Source organism: Telmatherina bonti (genome assembly GCF_933228915.1).
Source record: "Telmatherina bonti genome assembly, chromosome: 3".
NCBI lineage: Eukaryota > Metazoa > Chordata > Actinopteri > Atheriniformes > Telmatherinidae > Telmatherina > Telmatherina bonti.
Genome location: NC_136621.1, coordinates 36,735,401 through 36,750,129, shown reverse-complemented (window position 1 = coordinate 36,750,129; position 14,729 = coordinate 36,735,401). Strand labels below are relative to the sequence as shown.

At 39.8% G+C, this 14,729-nt stretch overlaps 1 protein-coding gene across 13 annotated transcripts in view; it reads left to right on the top strand.

Annotated features, from left to right (window-relative positions):
• Window positions 1-14,729, top strand: part of nfixa (nuclear factor I/Xa) — a 111,004-nt gene that overhangs the window by 77,629 nt on the left and 18,646 nt on the right. For 5 of the 13 annotated variants that reach the window (XM_079264553.1, XM_079264559.1, XM_079264562.1 and 2 more), the window contains exons 3-8: window positions 4,987-5,049; window positions 5,290-5,364; window positions 5,613-5,736; window positions 9,469-9,504; window positions 9,892-10,019; window positions 10,656-10,730. In XM_079264553.1, the coding sequence (XP_079120679.1) occupies window positions 4,987-5,049; window positions 5,290-5,364; window positions 5,613-5,736; window positions 9,469-9,504; window positions 9,892-10,019; window positions 10,656-10,730 (501 nt within the window). The remainder of the gene's footprint in view (window positions 1-4,986; window positions 5,050-5,289; window positions 5,365-5,612; window positions 5,737-9,468; window positions 9,505-9,891; window positions 10,020-10,655; window positions 10,731-14,729) is intronic. The other 8 variants (XM_079264554.1, XM_079264555.1, XM_079264556.1 and 5 more) reach the window with 3 other exon arrangements.

Here is a 14,729-nt window from a genome sequence, read left to right as displayed (position 1 = left end):
GAAACATCTGAAAAACCCCCTCATGAGAGCCTAAAAACTTTTTTATTAATATTTGATACTTTTTTCCAAATGTATGTGATTCCATTAGCGTTCTTATTTTTATTGCACTATTTAGTTTTTGCGCAATTCTAGGTGTAATGGAAATGCACCTATAGTTACCTAAAGCTGCTCATTCTTAGCATGAGTTTCTCTGGTTTTCTCCCACAGGTTTTCCCTGTTATTACAAGTTATATTGTTTTCCAAATATTATACAACTCTAACGTTAAACTATTTGGCGATTCTAAACCTACCATACATATGACTGAGCGTCTGTTTATTTCTGTGTCCCTGTTTCTCATCCAACGGTTGCTGGGATACTGTCCACCGTATAACTTCCCCCTTCTACATTAAGGTATACATCAACTGATAACTTTAACCAAATCAGACAGGAAAGACTTCAGTCCCTTGCTTCGTATGACCAATCCGTGCATTTACTGGCTGAAAACATCTGTAAAATTTTGTTGAAGACTTTTGGTTGTTTTCAGTTTGTACTTTCAAATTGGTTTTTACAGTTCTGCTTAAGATTTTGTCCTTTATCTTAATGTTGCATTTTCACAGTATAATGTATTGAAATGAGTGCATATGTGACTAAAGAGGGCAATTTATTATTTTGGCGTATGGGAGAAATGAAACGCTACAGACACCCCCTTTCCCAATGAGTCAAAAAGTTAATTTCAGACACTGGTAGTATTACTCACTAAACTGCTTTCATGCTGTGTTTGGAAATACCTTTGCTCATCTTACACCACTAAATCCCTCTGTTCTACATTCCTGTCTGCTAAATATGTCAAAGGTTTCGTTGTCCCTCTGCCTCAACTTAAAAACCAAGCTTGTTCTTGTTGGATGAAGGACTGTTAAAGTTTCAAGTAAAACAGTAGAATATATTAGTCTTTTTTATTATTTAATAATCATCTTTTTGCTATTTATTGATGATAAATTGAGTTTATTTTGTCATGAATATTTGCAATGATCGTGGTCTGTTCCACTTTTAAAACTCAAACCCACTGTGCGATAATGTCAGTGTTACCCAGTACGCAGGTGATGCAGGTGTTTTTTCACCATTTTTGTGATGAGCACAGATCATTTAAACAAAAAAGACAAACTGCTCCAATGCAGATGATCCAAATACCCCTAAAAACATCATTTTTTCTTAGCTGACAAATAACATGCTTTTTAAAAGCTCTGTTACTCACATGGCTGGAATATCACTTTCTTTCGATGCCATTCAGCTGCACATGTATGAAACGTGGCGCTTCAGCAGACACTAATAAAAACAGCTACATGCCAGTTGTGTGAATTGTCCCAGTCTGCAGCCAGCCTGTAATTTCTGCCATGGCTATGGTCACGAAACATAATTTGGGATCAGAAAACGAGCACAACTTGCTTTCTTGTGAACATCACCGGGTCACCCTTTGGATTTGTTATGTATCCATGTGGATTGTTTTTTTGTTTTTAATTCACTCTTTTGAAGGGGCAACAGAGTTGGCTGAAAGATTTGAGGTTAGAAATAGGAATGCTGGCGGTGGACACAGCGGGGTGTCTGAGGGAGGGGGGGGCTGCAGGACTCTGATTGGGGTCGCTGCAGGGAGGGCTTTAGGGGGCTGTGGTATGAAGATAAGGGGCTGGATGTGTGGTTGGGAGGCGGAGCGGGGAAAGGGATGGGGAGCGAATGCTGTTGTAGCCTGCAGCCTTGCAGAGCTGTGATAACCAGCAACCAGACCTCTGTCTTACCTCCCTCTCACACTCCACACACACACACACACACACACACACACACACACACTTCTCTGTGCAGCTGTATGATGCACTGTTGAACTCGACAGTGGCACCCATTTCCAGCAAGTGATGCTGTGATGTGTTGTAAGCTCAGTGTTAGTTGGCTGAAGTGTCTGAGCTGAGAACACTAGAGTCATGGCTGCTGAAAGCATCAACATCCAGCTAGATTATCTTATTTTGCAGCTCAGAGGAGCTTTGTCGACTTTGCAGGCAGGAAACCAGATAAAGAAACATTCGAGAAGACAAAGAGTGTAATGGCATCCTACTTTCTCAGGAACTGTCAAATCTATGAGGTTGGACCTGACAAGACCTGCACTTATCTTCCTGACAGTCTCTTATCTAACACGGGTTTCAGCTTTCACACCGTTGCAACCGCAGAATTTGTTGGGGTCATGACAGGTTATCAGTGGACAATTTAGGAAACACTAAGGCCATGGTTTAAAATTAGAAAGTCCATGTTGAAGGACAGATGGTCCACGTTGATCTGGAAAATATGTTCTATATAAGCAAACACAAGTGGTATAGGTTCAAGTGGTATAGGTTGGTATTTTCAACCAAATACAAATGAGAAAGGAAATGATCGCGTCATTCACTTCAGATTTCATGTCCACCCACTCCCTGCAGTTTTTACACATGGACACGGGAGAGTTTCAGCAGAAAGTTTGGGAAATTTGGCCCAGTCTTTTTCCACAGTTGCTGTTCAGTCAAGCACATCACAGCAGGAGGCTTTTTGCTGAAGATTCGCTCTACCGACTGGAAATGGAGGAAGCAACTGTGTAAGGGGAGGGGGGTTGTCTAAAAGAGGAGGCAGCTCATGATGGGGAAATTAGGATGTAAAATCACAAAACATTGGAAATAGCAGACGAGTTCATGTTGTGCTGATTAGAATATCCACCATTGGCACAGAGTGAGAAGAGAGAAGCATTCAGGTCAGCAGAAAGGATAAAAATTTACCAGCTTATGAACACTTTTCAGGCGCAAAAGCTCCTAAATATTTATTGACAGGTTTATGCATATGAGATTTTTTCCAAAAACCGTGGTGGAGGGTCTCTACAGAAGGTCCAGACCAGAGCTAATGGACATTTGCATTCTTACATGCCACTGCTCCAGAGCACCTATGGAACATTTCAAGGCTTCAGTGCACATGTGAAAACAGCTTCAATGAAAGCAGCTGAGACATTGTGCAACCTTAGGAGGAAACATGCAGGCGCTACCAGTGTGTTGCTTTCTGTTTGTTAATGCATACAGGTGGATATGATATTAATATCAGCACAGAAAGTACCCTCATCTACTCCTCTCAACACCTTATTTCTGCATGTCTTGTTTGTTAGAGGTGGCGATTCCCCTGCACCCTCTCCATTGCATTGCTAGCTATATTTGCAGGTTAAATCTCCAGCAGAAATTATGTGGAAAAAAAAAAAGTCTGAACCAAACTGTCGGCACCTTGTCCCCAAAATTTCTGGCGTTCATGTGTGAAATCAGCTTAAAAGATTTCTCTCTAGCACATTGCGCATACAGTAAGGATGCTGTGTATCTTCCTAGTGGCAGCGTGACTTGAGAAGTGTTTACATCAATGTCGAGTCCTGTGGTGAAATACTACATGACGGTAAAAAGTCCAGTGAAATCAGGTTGTTTTCTCAACAGCTTTTCTTGGCCATCATAGATGTTTACTCTGCATGTGTACCTCAGTGTTTGTCCACGTATGAGTGTGTGTTTGAATTTGCCTGAGTTGCGTGCACGGCGGGGGCCACAGCCACGTATGTTTGGAGCAAGTGCTGTCAGTTAGCTGGAATGTGGCACTACTGCCAATGCTAAGATGGCTGCCAAGCTCTAAGATGGCTGCCAGGATTACACCCAGTCAGTGAGAGACACAGAGGAGCGAGAGATTCAGCAAGAGAGAGGCTGCTTTTCATTTCTGTGCTCATTCCTTCCTTCATTCTTGCACTTGTCTGTCCCGCCGCTCCCTCTCTGTGGATAAGCAGTGCTTCATAGGCAGCGAGACAGGTCTGTTATTGTTTCTGCTCAGTAATCTGTGGCTTAGTGTGGCTGCAAGGCAAGTGCTGCTGGCAGGAATCTCTGTGCTCTGTTATCACCTACAGCCTGCAGATAAACACCTCCTCTAGCTAGCTAGTTAGCTCGCTACAGCATCACAGGGTCTGAACGGACAGCCAGCTGCATCGGACCCCGCCGTACTTTTAAAGCTCAGGATACGGATCAGACTCATTTACCAATCTGCTCTTGTTGACAAGAAGGGTGAGGAATCGTCCCCAGCCTGTTACGTGCCCTTAAACACATCCATAGACACTTGATATTTAGTCAGCCCTCACAGGAATGCCCCCCTGTCGGCCGAAGCCAACTTTTCTCAGCGCCCATGCGCCTGCAACTTCCCCACTCAGCCTGTTGAGCCCTAATTGTACACCTGAGCTGCCAACACTGTGTTTGTGTTTACTCTCTAACCAAAGCCTCAGTGCTTTTGTAAGACTAGTCATAACAGTTCAGCAAATGTTTTTCTCTGCTTACTTTGATCCGAGCTGAAAGAGCTTTGCCTCAACTGTTTGTTTTTTTTTGGTGCATCCAAACTGGCATGGTCAGCTTTTCCCATTTCATCTGCGTGTACATCTGAATGCATATTCGTCTTCATGCAAGGATTATAATATACGTTGAAGTTTGAAGCTAAATTATTGGAGAAGCAGATTGAGATGGAGAGAGTGCACATGTTTGTGTGTGTCCATGTTGTGTGTAAGGTGCTCTGTTTATGCAGAGTAAATCCCTACCAGCAAGAAAGTATTAAATAGGATTATGGTGAGGAATATGATTGCATGGTTAGATACTCAATAGCGTGGCAGCACACTGGAAACCATTGCACCTTGACTGTGCAAGGACAGAAGGAGCAGGAGACGGCAGTCTTTGATAAAAGGTTGTCGCACAAAAACGTGTGAATTCACACAGACATACATTCACAAGATGTATAAGCATATCCCAGAACATACTGCGTATCCCTCTTAGTTCCTGTCACACCACAGATATCACAGTCTTGGCATCTTGAGCACATAGTTATGATTCATTCAAGTATTTTTACATTTACAGACTGTTTTTTTTTATTAGTTTCTGCTTGCAAACCAGATCATAACCATGTTCTTAATCTGTTCTTCTCTGTCTTTTTCCATGTAGAATCTGGACAATCAGACAGCTCAAGCCAACAGGGAGAGACAGACATCAAACCACCACCCAATGGTAGGTATAAACTTGTGCATGTCCATGTCTAAAGACTTTCAAATCCGCATATCAGAATTAATTCCATCATGCTTATCAGTGTAAGCCTAATCCAATCTGAATAGACATACATGAACAGAGTTGCAGGTGGTTGAGCTTTTCAAAGGTAGAAAGACTTAAAAAGCAAACATCGGAAATTCACTGAGATTTGTTCAAGTCTTTATATGAGTGTTTTTTCTGATTAAATCCATTTTTATGCAGGACACCTGAGTTTTCAGGACTGCTTCGTCACCTCAGGGGTGTGGAATGTGGCGGAGCTGGTCAGAGTGTCACAAAGTAAGTACAATTTTAAAAAGAAGGAAAAACATCAGTAGTTATTTATCTTCTGTGTAAGTCTGTTTGTTCAATAATTATATTCTTATAAAAAGGATATACATTTCAGACTTTTGTTGTTGTTGTTGTTCTGAAAATGTAAATAAACCAGAATAATGTCCACAGCATCATCTTTGTTCATATTTCTGTATTTCCCTACCTCCTTTCTATTTCTGTTCTCTCTTGCTTTCCTTTCTTTTTGTCCATCTCAGCTCCCGTAGCCACAGCGTCAGGGCCTAACTTCTCATTGGCTGACCTGGACAGCAGTCCCAGCTACTACAACATTAACCAGGTGGCTTTAGGGCGGCGCTCCCTCACCTCCCCCCCTTCCACCAGGTAAATAGTCCTTTCTCTGTCTCCACACAGACAACAGCAGCACAGAGTTACAGCGGTGTGAGTTTCACACTATCATGAGTAAAATCTCAGGAGTATAAGGCTGATTCACACTCATCTCAATTCCAATTCTTAATTTTCCCATATGTGATTAATATTAGTCTTTTAATGACACAAATACAGTTGTTTTTTTTGTTTTTTTAATCCGACCCTGACCACTTTCATATGTGGTCCTAAATCAGATATGTATCCAACCTCAGTCTGCATGTTCATGTCGCATTTTATCTGACTTTGACGTCATTTAAGTGGGACAGACATTGCAAATGTCTACGTTACAAGACAGTCGAAGAGAAACATTTCGCCCTGAAATATAGAAACACTTAAAATTGAAAATACAAATCGAGTTTTGACCAAAAAAATCTATTTAAAAATTGTAAAACAAAAAAATCCAGGTAAACATTTCTTTCTCCCACTTCTAATATGACCTTTTTTATTATTAGTTTTACAATATTTTATAGTTTTATATAAATACATTTTACCATTTTCAGATCCACTTGACAGTTTAGTTAAAGGTAGTATATTGCAGCATTTTATTGGTCAGCAAAGGGAAATCATTCTATTTTCTTCCTGAGTAAACTTATATTAACATCCAGATACATGTAGCCAATGGTATCACACATGAGCCAATCACATGTTCAACAGTATGTGTTGAAGACCAGTTTTAAGTCAGCTTGGTGAAAAAGAAACACACAAAGCTCCAGTGAAATCATTGTGGTAAAAAACACTGATATCTTAAGATATCACAGACTTTAGCTATATTAGCTTAACTAGCTTGTGGTTAATAACTTACTTTTACTGTATGGACAAACTTTTCCATAATTAATCTCTGTTTCCACTTCTGAGATATTAAATGCGGTCTACAGCGTTTCCATAAACATTATCCTGAAACATGGACCAATCTAAATACTTAAAGGCTAATTATAAATAAACTAATTGTGTCTTGAAATGTTTCCACATTGATTAATGTTGTGCTGTGTGCAAAAAATAAGTCAACCATGATCTGACAGTTTGCAGAAGCACTTTTAGCATCAGTAACTTGGAGTTATTTTCCAGATCTTTTTATATGGTGGTGAAAGTATTTATTCTTTATAACATTGCGATCCCTTACGATCCCTTCACACCATTTCAGTCAGGTTGATTTGTGGCGTTTGACAGGACCACTGAATCAAGCAGATCTGCATGCGTGCAAAGCTTATTGTTCTGTTGCATGACCTCATTTTCAGTCAAGCTGTAGCAGTCTGATAGATGGCCTCAAGACTACTTAAGTCCGCCCAATGACTGAACTCTGCTCAGGCTCCCTGCCTGCCAAAACAAGCCCAAATCATCAGACCTCTACCAACATGCTTCACGTTGGATGTTGACATGCTGCATTTAGTTCCCACCAAATCAGATGCAGCGCACTATGAACACACATCTCCACATTGTTCCAGATGTTGCTCAAAATCTTCTGTCTGGGATTAATACATTTTTGTTTATTTTATTCATGATCAGAAGCATCTTTGCAAACCTAAGCAATGCTGCTATTTTTGCTTCAAATGAAGAGACTTTCTCATGGAAACCTTTCCAAACAAGTCGCTCTTGTAAAGTCTTTTTCTAATCGTATTTTTTATAAACTTTAACATTTAACTGGTAGCTGAAGCCTGTAGTGCAGGGCAAATGTTTTCAATGTGTCCCCACTCCAACACACCTCACTCAAAATAAGGAGTCATTCAATAATTTATTATCCGAACTGCTTAGTCCAATTAAGGGAGCTGGAGCCTATCCCAGCAGACCCTGGGCGAGAGGCGGTGCACACCCTGGACAGCTCGCCAGTCCATCGCAGAAAATAATGAGTCATTGTGCAGAATTTCAAAGGCTGTTGGAGCCATTTAATTCAGCCAACCGTGTTGGAGCAGGGACGCTTTATAAACCTGCAGGACCACTGCTCTTGTAGAACCTGCTGTAGGGTCTGAGATGTAGCTCTGGGGGGGTTTTCCAGCAGCTTCTCTGAACATCTCATGGTTTAATGTTGCAATGAGCTTGTCAGGATGTTTTCTCCCAGAAAGACCGGCAACTTGTGGCTGATCTTTCAGACTTTAGAATAATAAACTCTATATTCTATGAAAATACATTTTAATCCCTCCCAGATCGATGAACAGTTACATCGGCTTCTCTTAGATTATTGCTGTTTTATCTCTTGACAGAGTCGAAAGCTCCAGAATAACAAACCGCCAAGTATTAGCTGTTGTAAAGGTGATCACACCTGTTCATTATCAGCCAATCAAGTGCATTTTATTAGCAGGCTCTGGTTGGTACTTTGTTTTCATGAAAACAGTAAGAGTTAGTAAGATTTTTGGCGTAGTTTTTGATAACCAAGTGATTTTTTTTTTTTTCAAAAGGTAGAGGGGTTTCTTTATTTGTTTTTTCATATCTTTAAGCCTAAAAAATGATAATTAAAACAATTCTTCTTTCTATTCAGTTTGGCTGTATATCACACAGGGCTTCCTCTTTCATGGGAACAGTCTGGCCAGTGCATGGAGTGCACATGCATTTAGATCTTTTGATTAAAATCAAATTTAACCAGATAAAACACAGAATAAATGTATAATTAATTTGCAATTAACTAAACAGTGTGGTGTGATTAAGTATGATTAGAAATTTTAATCACTTTACACCCCCATATTTGATTGGGTCTACTCGAGGAGAGCCATTTATCTGATCTGTTTTTATTAGAAAACTGTCTAGTAAGTGTTTATTACTCTTCTCTTTTCAACTGTGTGACTTCAAGATGTTTTATGACCATGAGGAATACCTAAAAGCTGGGTCTGTTTTCTATTCATTAAAGTCAAAGTGGGGTGATGATGGAAGTGGAACACATTTTGGATTTAATTACCAGCTGAAACTCAATTCACAGCAGTTTAATCTCACCTTCTTTAGTGCTAATAATATTTAACTTACCTATTATTTCATGTATCTTCTGTTAAGTTGTTTATAACAGTATTTTTTGTTTTGGTTTTATTTCTAAAGCACTGAATAACTTAAATGTAATGTTTTTATTGTATTTGGGACTCCCGAGTTGTCTTAGATTTCCTCCAGCAAATTAAAAATAACATGCCTCAGCAATCAATGTGCACTGATAACATCTTCCTCTGCTATTCCAAATAAACCCTTCCACCTCTTGCTCTGTGTTCTCAGTGACGTCTCCTACATGCAGAAGTTATAACAGCTTGTCAAGCGGTTTTATTCTGCAGTAAATAATAGTATAATTAGTACTAGAGTGACAATAACAAACCTACAGCAATACTCATAAAGCTACTCCCCAAATTAGTCATATGTTTTTTCTCCTTTCAAGCGACAAAGAAACCAGAAAGTTTCCTTGTTTGCACAGAATCTGAGACAAATCTAAAGCTTCATATATATATATATATATATATATATATATATATATATATATATATATATATATATATATATATATATACATATATGTATATATGTATGTATGTATGTATGTATGTATGTATGTATATATATATATATATATATATCTATATATATATATATAGATATATATATATATATGTATGTGTATGTGTGTGTCTGTTAGCCGCTTTCCTCTTTATGAATGCATGATGGCTCTTTCTGCTTTTTCCTTTTCTCTTCCTCTTTCTGTCTTCTTACCTGCTGTCAATTTAGGTCTGAGGTGGAGTTGTACGCAAACCTTCCACGGAGGTAGTTATAAACACCTAAAGGATGCAAACTAATGAAACACATTGATAGGAAAACAGACACAAATGCACACAAACAATCTTTGTTTGGCTGTCTCTGCTAACTTTTCCGTTTCCTCCTTTTTACATTTGTTACTTCTTGTGCTTTGTCTCTTTAAGTCTAAGATGTTTCATCAGTAATGTTGTCTTCTTTAATGTGCAAAAGTTGAAGCTTGTGTATGTAATCACCTTTTTAGTTGATTTGATTTTAATTGTTGAACCATACATTTACTGCTCAGATACTTAAATATTTATATATATATATATATATATATATGTCATACCTCATCTGTCCCTCTCTTTCTGCCTTCCACCTTTACTCCTCCCATCAAACATCTTCTCATGCTGTCAGCTCCACCAAGAGGAAGTCCTTAGATGACAGCGAGCTGGAGAGCCCCACAGATGATGTTTTCTATCCAGGACGTTCACCTGCTGCCAGCTCTTCCCAGTCCAGTGCGTGGCCCAGTGACATGGATGCAGGTATCTTCTCATCCCACCCCACACCTGTCCCTGGCTGTGGAAGCATCATAAAACCTTTGCACCATCTTGTCAGACCCCCACACCGCCATCTAAGTCCAAATATATCCCTCCATCCAACTTTATCACTCATCCACAGGCCTTCACTCTCACCTACTAATCCCTGTTCTTAAAGTCCTGTGGCACATTTACCATTCAGTTTACAGAAACAGCAACAATATATGCTAATAAGTAGCTATTACGCTAGTTTTAATAAGATTAAATTCATTTATTAGCAAAATTGATAGTGACTAAGTTTAGTGGTAATCTTCCTTTATTGTCCATTAAATATTTTGAAGGCATTAAAATTTAATATACCTCATTTTTAGTCATTCCTCATTGTCCTATTACTGATAAGACCTCCTCCCTCATCCCGTTTGTTTTACCTCAAAGGTTCAGCTCTCCTCATCATCACCTTGGACAGTCATCACATAGTTAATGTAATGCTGTTGCACATAATAAGTCATTCACTTCCTTGATCGTACATAAATCCCACTCCTAGTCTCCCCCCCTTCTTCTCATTCTTTCTCCTTTTCTTACTCTCTTTGACTCTCACTCTTCCCCTATCTCATTGATAACAATACCCTTCTTCACTTTCAGTGCAGCACCATTTGGCGAGTGTGCAGGAGAGGAAGATAAAACATGAAAACGATGGCGTGCAGTTTCCTTACCATGGTTAGAACAACATTGATTACACTCATCTATTTAATATTTTTCAGCCTTTAAAAAGCACATTCATGACTTTGTTTATGTGTATGTCTGATTTTAAAAACCCAGGTAATATGAAATAATACTCTACCTATGTATTTCAGATATATTTATATGTCTGTGTGTGTGTTTTTGAGTTGTCAAAATGTGGTGAGGATAGTCTGCCAAAAAATATCACTTGTATGAAAATTTCACTCATGTTTAGTTGTTAAACTTGATCATTTCATTGCTGTTGATCAAGTTTTAGGAGTTATTATCCAGTTCAAGCTCTATTTTGTGTGAAACACACGGCTGCTCGTAGCTCACCTCACATTCCTGCTTTATCTATCGACACTGTCAGTCTTCTTAGCGACACTTTAAATGTTTGATGTCACCTTGCCTCCAGCCACGTTCACTTGCTGTGCCCATTCTGGCTCTCACATATGCGCACTTGCACAATGACTTAGTCATACTCACACAGACTCCACATTCACACATACACATCCACACGCTCTGCACATATGTAAATAGAGGTCCCCCACACACAGCGACTCACAGCCCTCCCACCTCCTTGGTCACACATTGCAACACACATGCTTATCATACTCCCCACCCCTGCAGGTGTTCAGCCTTGCTTCCATCCCTCTGTTGCTTGCTCCCTACCTTGCCTCAAATCCCTCTTCAAAACACTTCTGTGGATCAGAGGTGTTAAAAACCCAACCTCCAGCTCCCTAGCTCTCCCCTTAGCTTACCATCCCTGTCTCCCCTCCGTCTAATTGAAAATATGAACAGCAGGAGGTGCCCTGGGGAGGGTGAAACATGTCATGGGAATGAAGGTGGGGAGAGAACCAGAAATTAGGCAAATAAGTGGGAAAAGTGGGCAGTGCTAGAGGGGAGAGTGGAATACTTTGGTAGACTCAAATGGTGATGGCTGATGAGAGGAGGGTTAATTAGTGTGAAGTAAAGGAGCCAAGAGTTCGATTTTGCCACAGTCTACTCTCACTTGAGCTTTAGCGCTGCTCCACTTAGCTGTAAATGTAATTAAGAGGTTGCTCATCAGAGCTGTAACAGAGGCTCCTGCACGCCTTAGCACATCCTCCCATCTCTTTCCTGCCTTTCTCTGTGAATGAACATCTATCTAGAAGCAACACTCCGTATGTTTACATGGGAGTTTTAATTCCTGTTTAATTCCGAATAAAAGTTAATTCCGCTTTAAACTGATGAAAAACGACCATGTAAACACTTAATTCCTAATGCTAATTTCTATTCGGAATTAAACTTAATTCCGATGTAAGTGGCTGGTTTATTCGCATTTTATTTTCCGAACTATTTAATCCTCTGTCATGTAAACCTTAACTCAGCTCTAAGTTAATTCGGGTCGTTCTGCGCATGCTCGTTACCTTGCCCTGTCCCAATGATGCGCGTTGTTTTGCCTCCTGTGTTCGTTGGTTTATCTTCCTTCTAATTCTCAGTTGCTGCAAAAAGTGAAATAGTATGCTCGTGTTGAGCTGCTACTTCAAATTTATAATGAAAATAGTGTCAAAACTGGTTCTTATTATGTAGTTTTTGCAAGTTATGACTGAAAAGACGAGAAGCAGGGAGCCAACTTTCTTCATTTCCAGTGTACGTCATACGTCACGTGCACCCTCTGTCCAATCAGAACCCTTCCCAACCCGCCGCCCTAAACAGGAATTAAGTGATGACATGTTTCATGTAAACGTTTATTCTGAATTTTTATTTTAATGTAAACTTGTAAGAGAATAAGTAATTCCGAATTATTTCATTCCAAATTATTAATTCCAAATGATTAATTCCTAATTAAAAAATATCATGTAACCGTACCCACAGTCTCGTACAGTCATCCCAATGAATTTGGCAAATAGAAGTGCAGAATATCATGCAAGTCTAGAGCCTTTACTCGAATACAAAATCATACAAAATCTGAGTTAATAATTAGGATGTAATTATAAGGGGTGGGAAAATCAATTTTTGAAAAAAAAATTTTTTTGCTTCACAATTTTTTTTTTTTTTTTTTAAATTGACTTTTTTCCAAATAAATAAAAATAATCCATTATAAAATGTTTGTAATTTTTATTGTTTTTATTGATCTTTTTACTTATTGATCTTCTTGGGCATTATAGCAGCAGAATGATGGTCTGGGTCCTCTGGTGTTTTTTTCCTAATTGAAATCATAAAAGTGACGAGCAAAAAAAGAAGTTTTATATATTATTTTTGTTTTTAACTTACAAAAAACAGCAATATCGAAGAAATGTAAGAATCACAATTTAAATCAAATCGGCACCAAAAATATCAGAATCAAATTGGGACAAAAGCATATCGTAGCAGCCCTAGTAATTAAACCACGACTATAAACAGGGGATTGATGCATAGGTAACACCAGTAAAACAATGTAGTTTCAGGGATTTTTGGTGCGGTCTATCTGTGATTTTTTTCCAATAAGTCCCACCTGTTTATGGACAGATTTAATCCTGGATTCTTGTAAAGGTGGGGCGTATGCTAGCAAGCACATATACATGCTTTCACACCTGCAAACAAAGTGAGGGACCCCACAGGAGCCCCATAAGTAACACAGACACAGATGTACGAAAGATTCATTAATACGCGCATATAAGTCACACAGAAAGAGTGAGATTCAGATGTAGACGTGATGGATATTTGCACACATACCACACAGCCTAGTCAGACACATATACATGAACAGCTGAATCCCGGTCCCAGATGGTGTTTCCGTGTGTGTGTAGCCTTGGGATCCATGAAGATGCTGGAGACAGCTGCTCCACAGGGGGGAAAGGGAGGTTAGAGCAGGCAATCGAAACAACCATGATTTCATATTAGTTCCAAATGATTGTGAAATTTTCCCGAGACACCAGAGACTTGTGGTGGTGAGGGCCTCGCTCGCTGCTTTGGGCTAAATGTTACATGCCCTTAGAGGGACCCGGCTGGACTTCCAGTAATGGACATACATGGCTGAATTCACTAGAGAGAGAATTCCCCAACTTTGCTTTACTTATTTAAATCACTATCTCCTGTCTTTCCCAACTGTGTGTGTGAGTTTGAGTGTGTGTGTGCTTGCGTCTGTCTGTTATTCAGAGGCGCATCTGGTGGCAGGCCTGTTAGTGCAAAGAGACAGAAGGGTCATCATGGGAACGCTTGATTAGTTGCCAGTGAAATACTAAGGCTTGCCAGAAGTGGAAACAGTGCAGTTTTGGCACACTTACACATGCACACAGACACACAATCCAGATCAGACCACTGCTCAGTCTGTAAAGTACTGAAAGTGTTGTCTTTTACCACCTCCTTAGTGATCCTTACAATGCCATAGCTTCCTGTGTAAACAGGCGTATCCTGAATCTCATTGCCTTTATTTAGGGCTCTTCTCTCTATACTTTTGATTAGTTTTACTCACCAAAACTACGACAGTGTAATCAACAAAGTTGTGCCTTTTTCTGGCTTTTCTCCAATCCGAGACCTTCCCAGCTTTCCCCTCAAGTGTCTTCCCAGCTCTTATTTCCACCTTTCTCCCACCAGTGCAAGTGACAGTGAAATAGCAATCACTGCTAACTGCTGGTGTCAGAAGTGGGATTGGGGTTGTTTTCATGCTTGGAATCTCTCTGACAGCACAATACGCCCCCAGACTCCCGCTACAGTTGGGGGGCGGAGGGGTGGGTGTGTGTGTTTTTGTGTGCATGTGGGGGTTATATATCTGCTAAAGACATAAATGGTTCACACGAATTCACTCCCACCTGCTTGAGACTTAACTCTTTCACAGAGGGAGGGAAGGTTTTACACGCCCCCACACTCCCATAGACTTTCACACATCTCCAGCTGGAGAAATGAAGAAGAATCATATTTAATGCCTTGATGTGGAGGGGCCACAGAAATAGACCACGAAACAACAGACCAAAAAAAAAAAAGTTATAAACAAGCAAAGTGTTAAACCAGTCATTGGTTGGGGAGATTAGAACA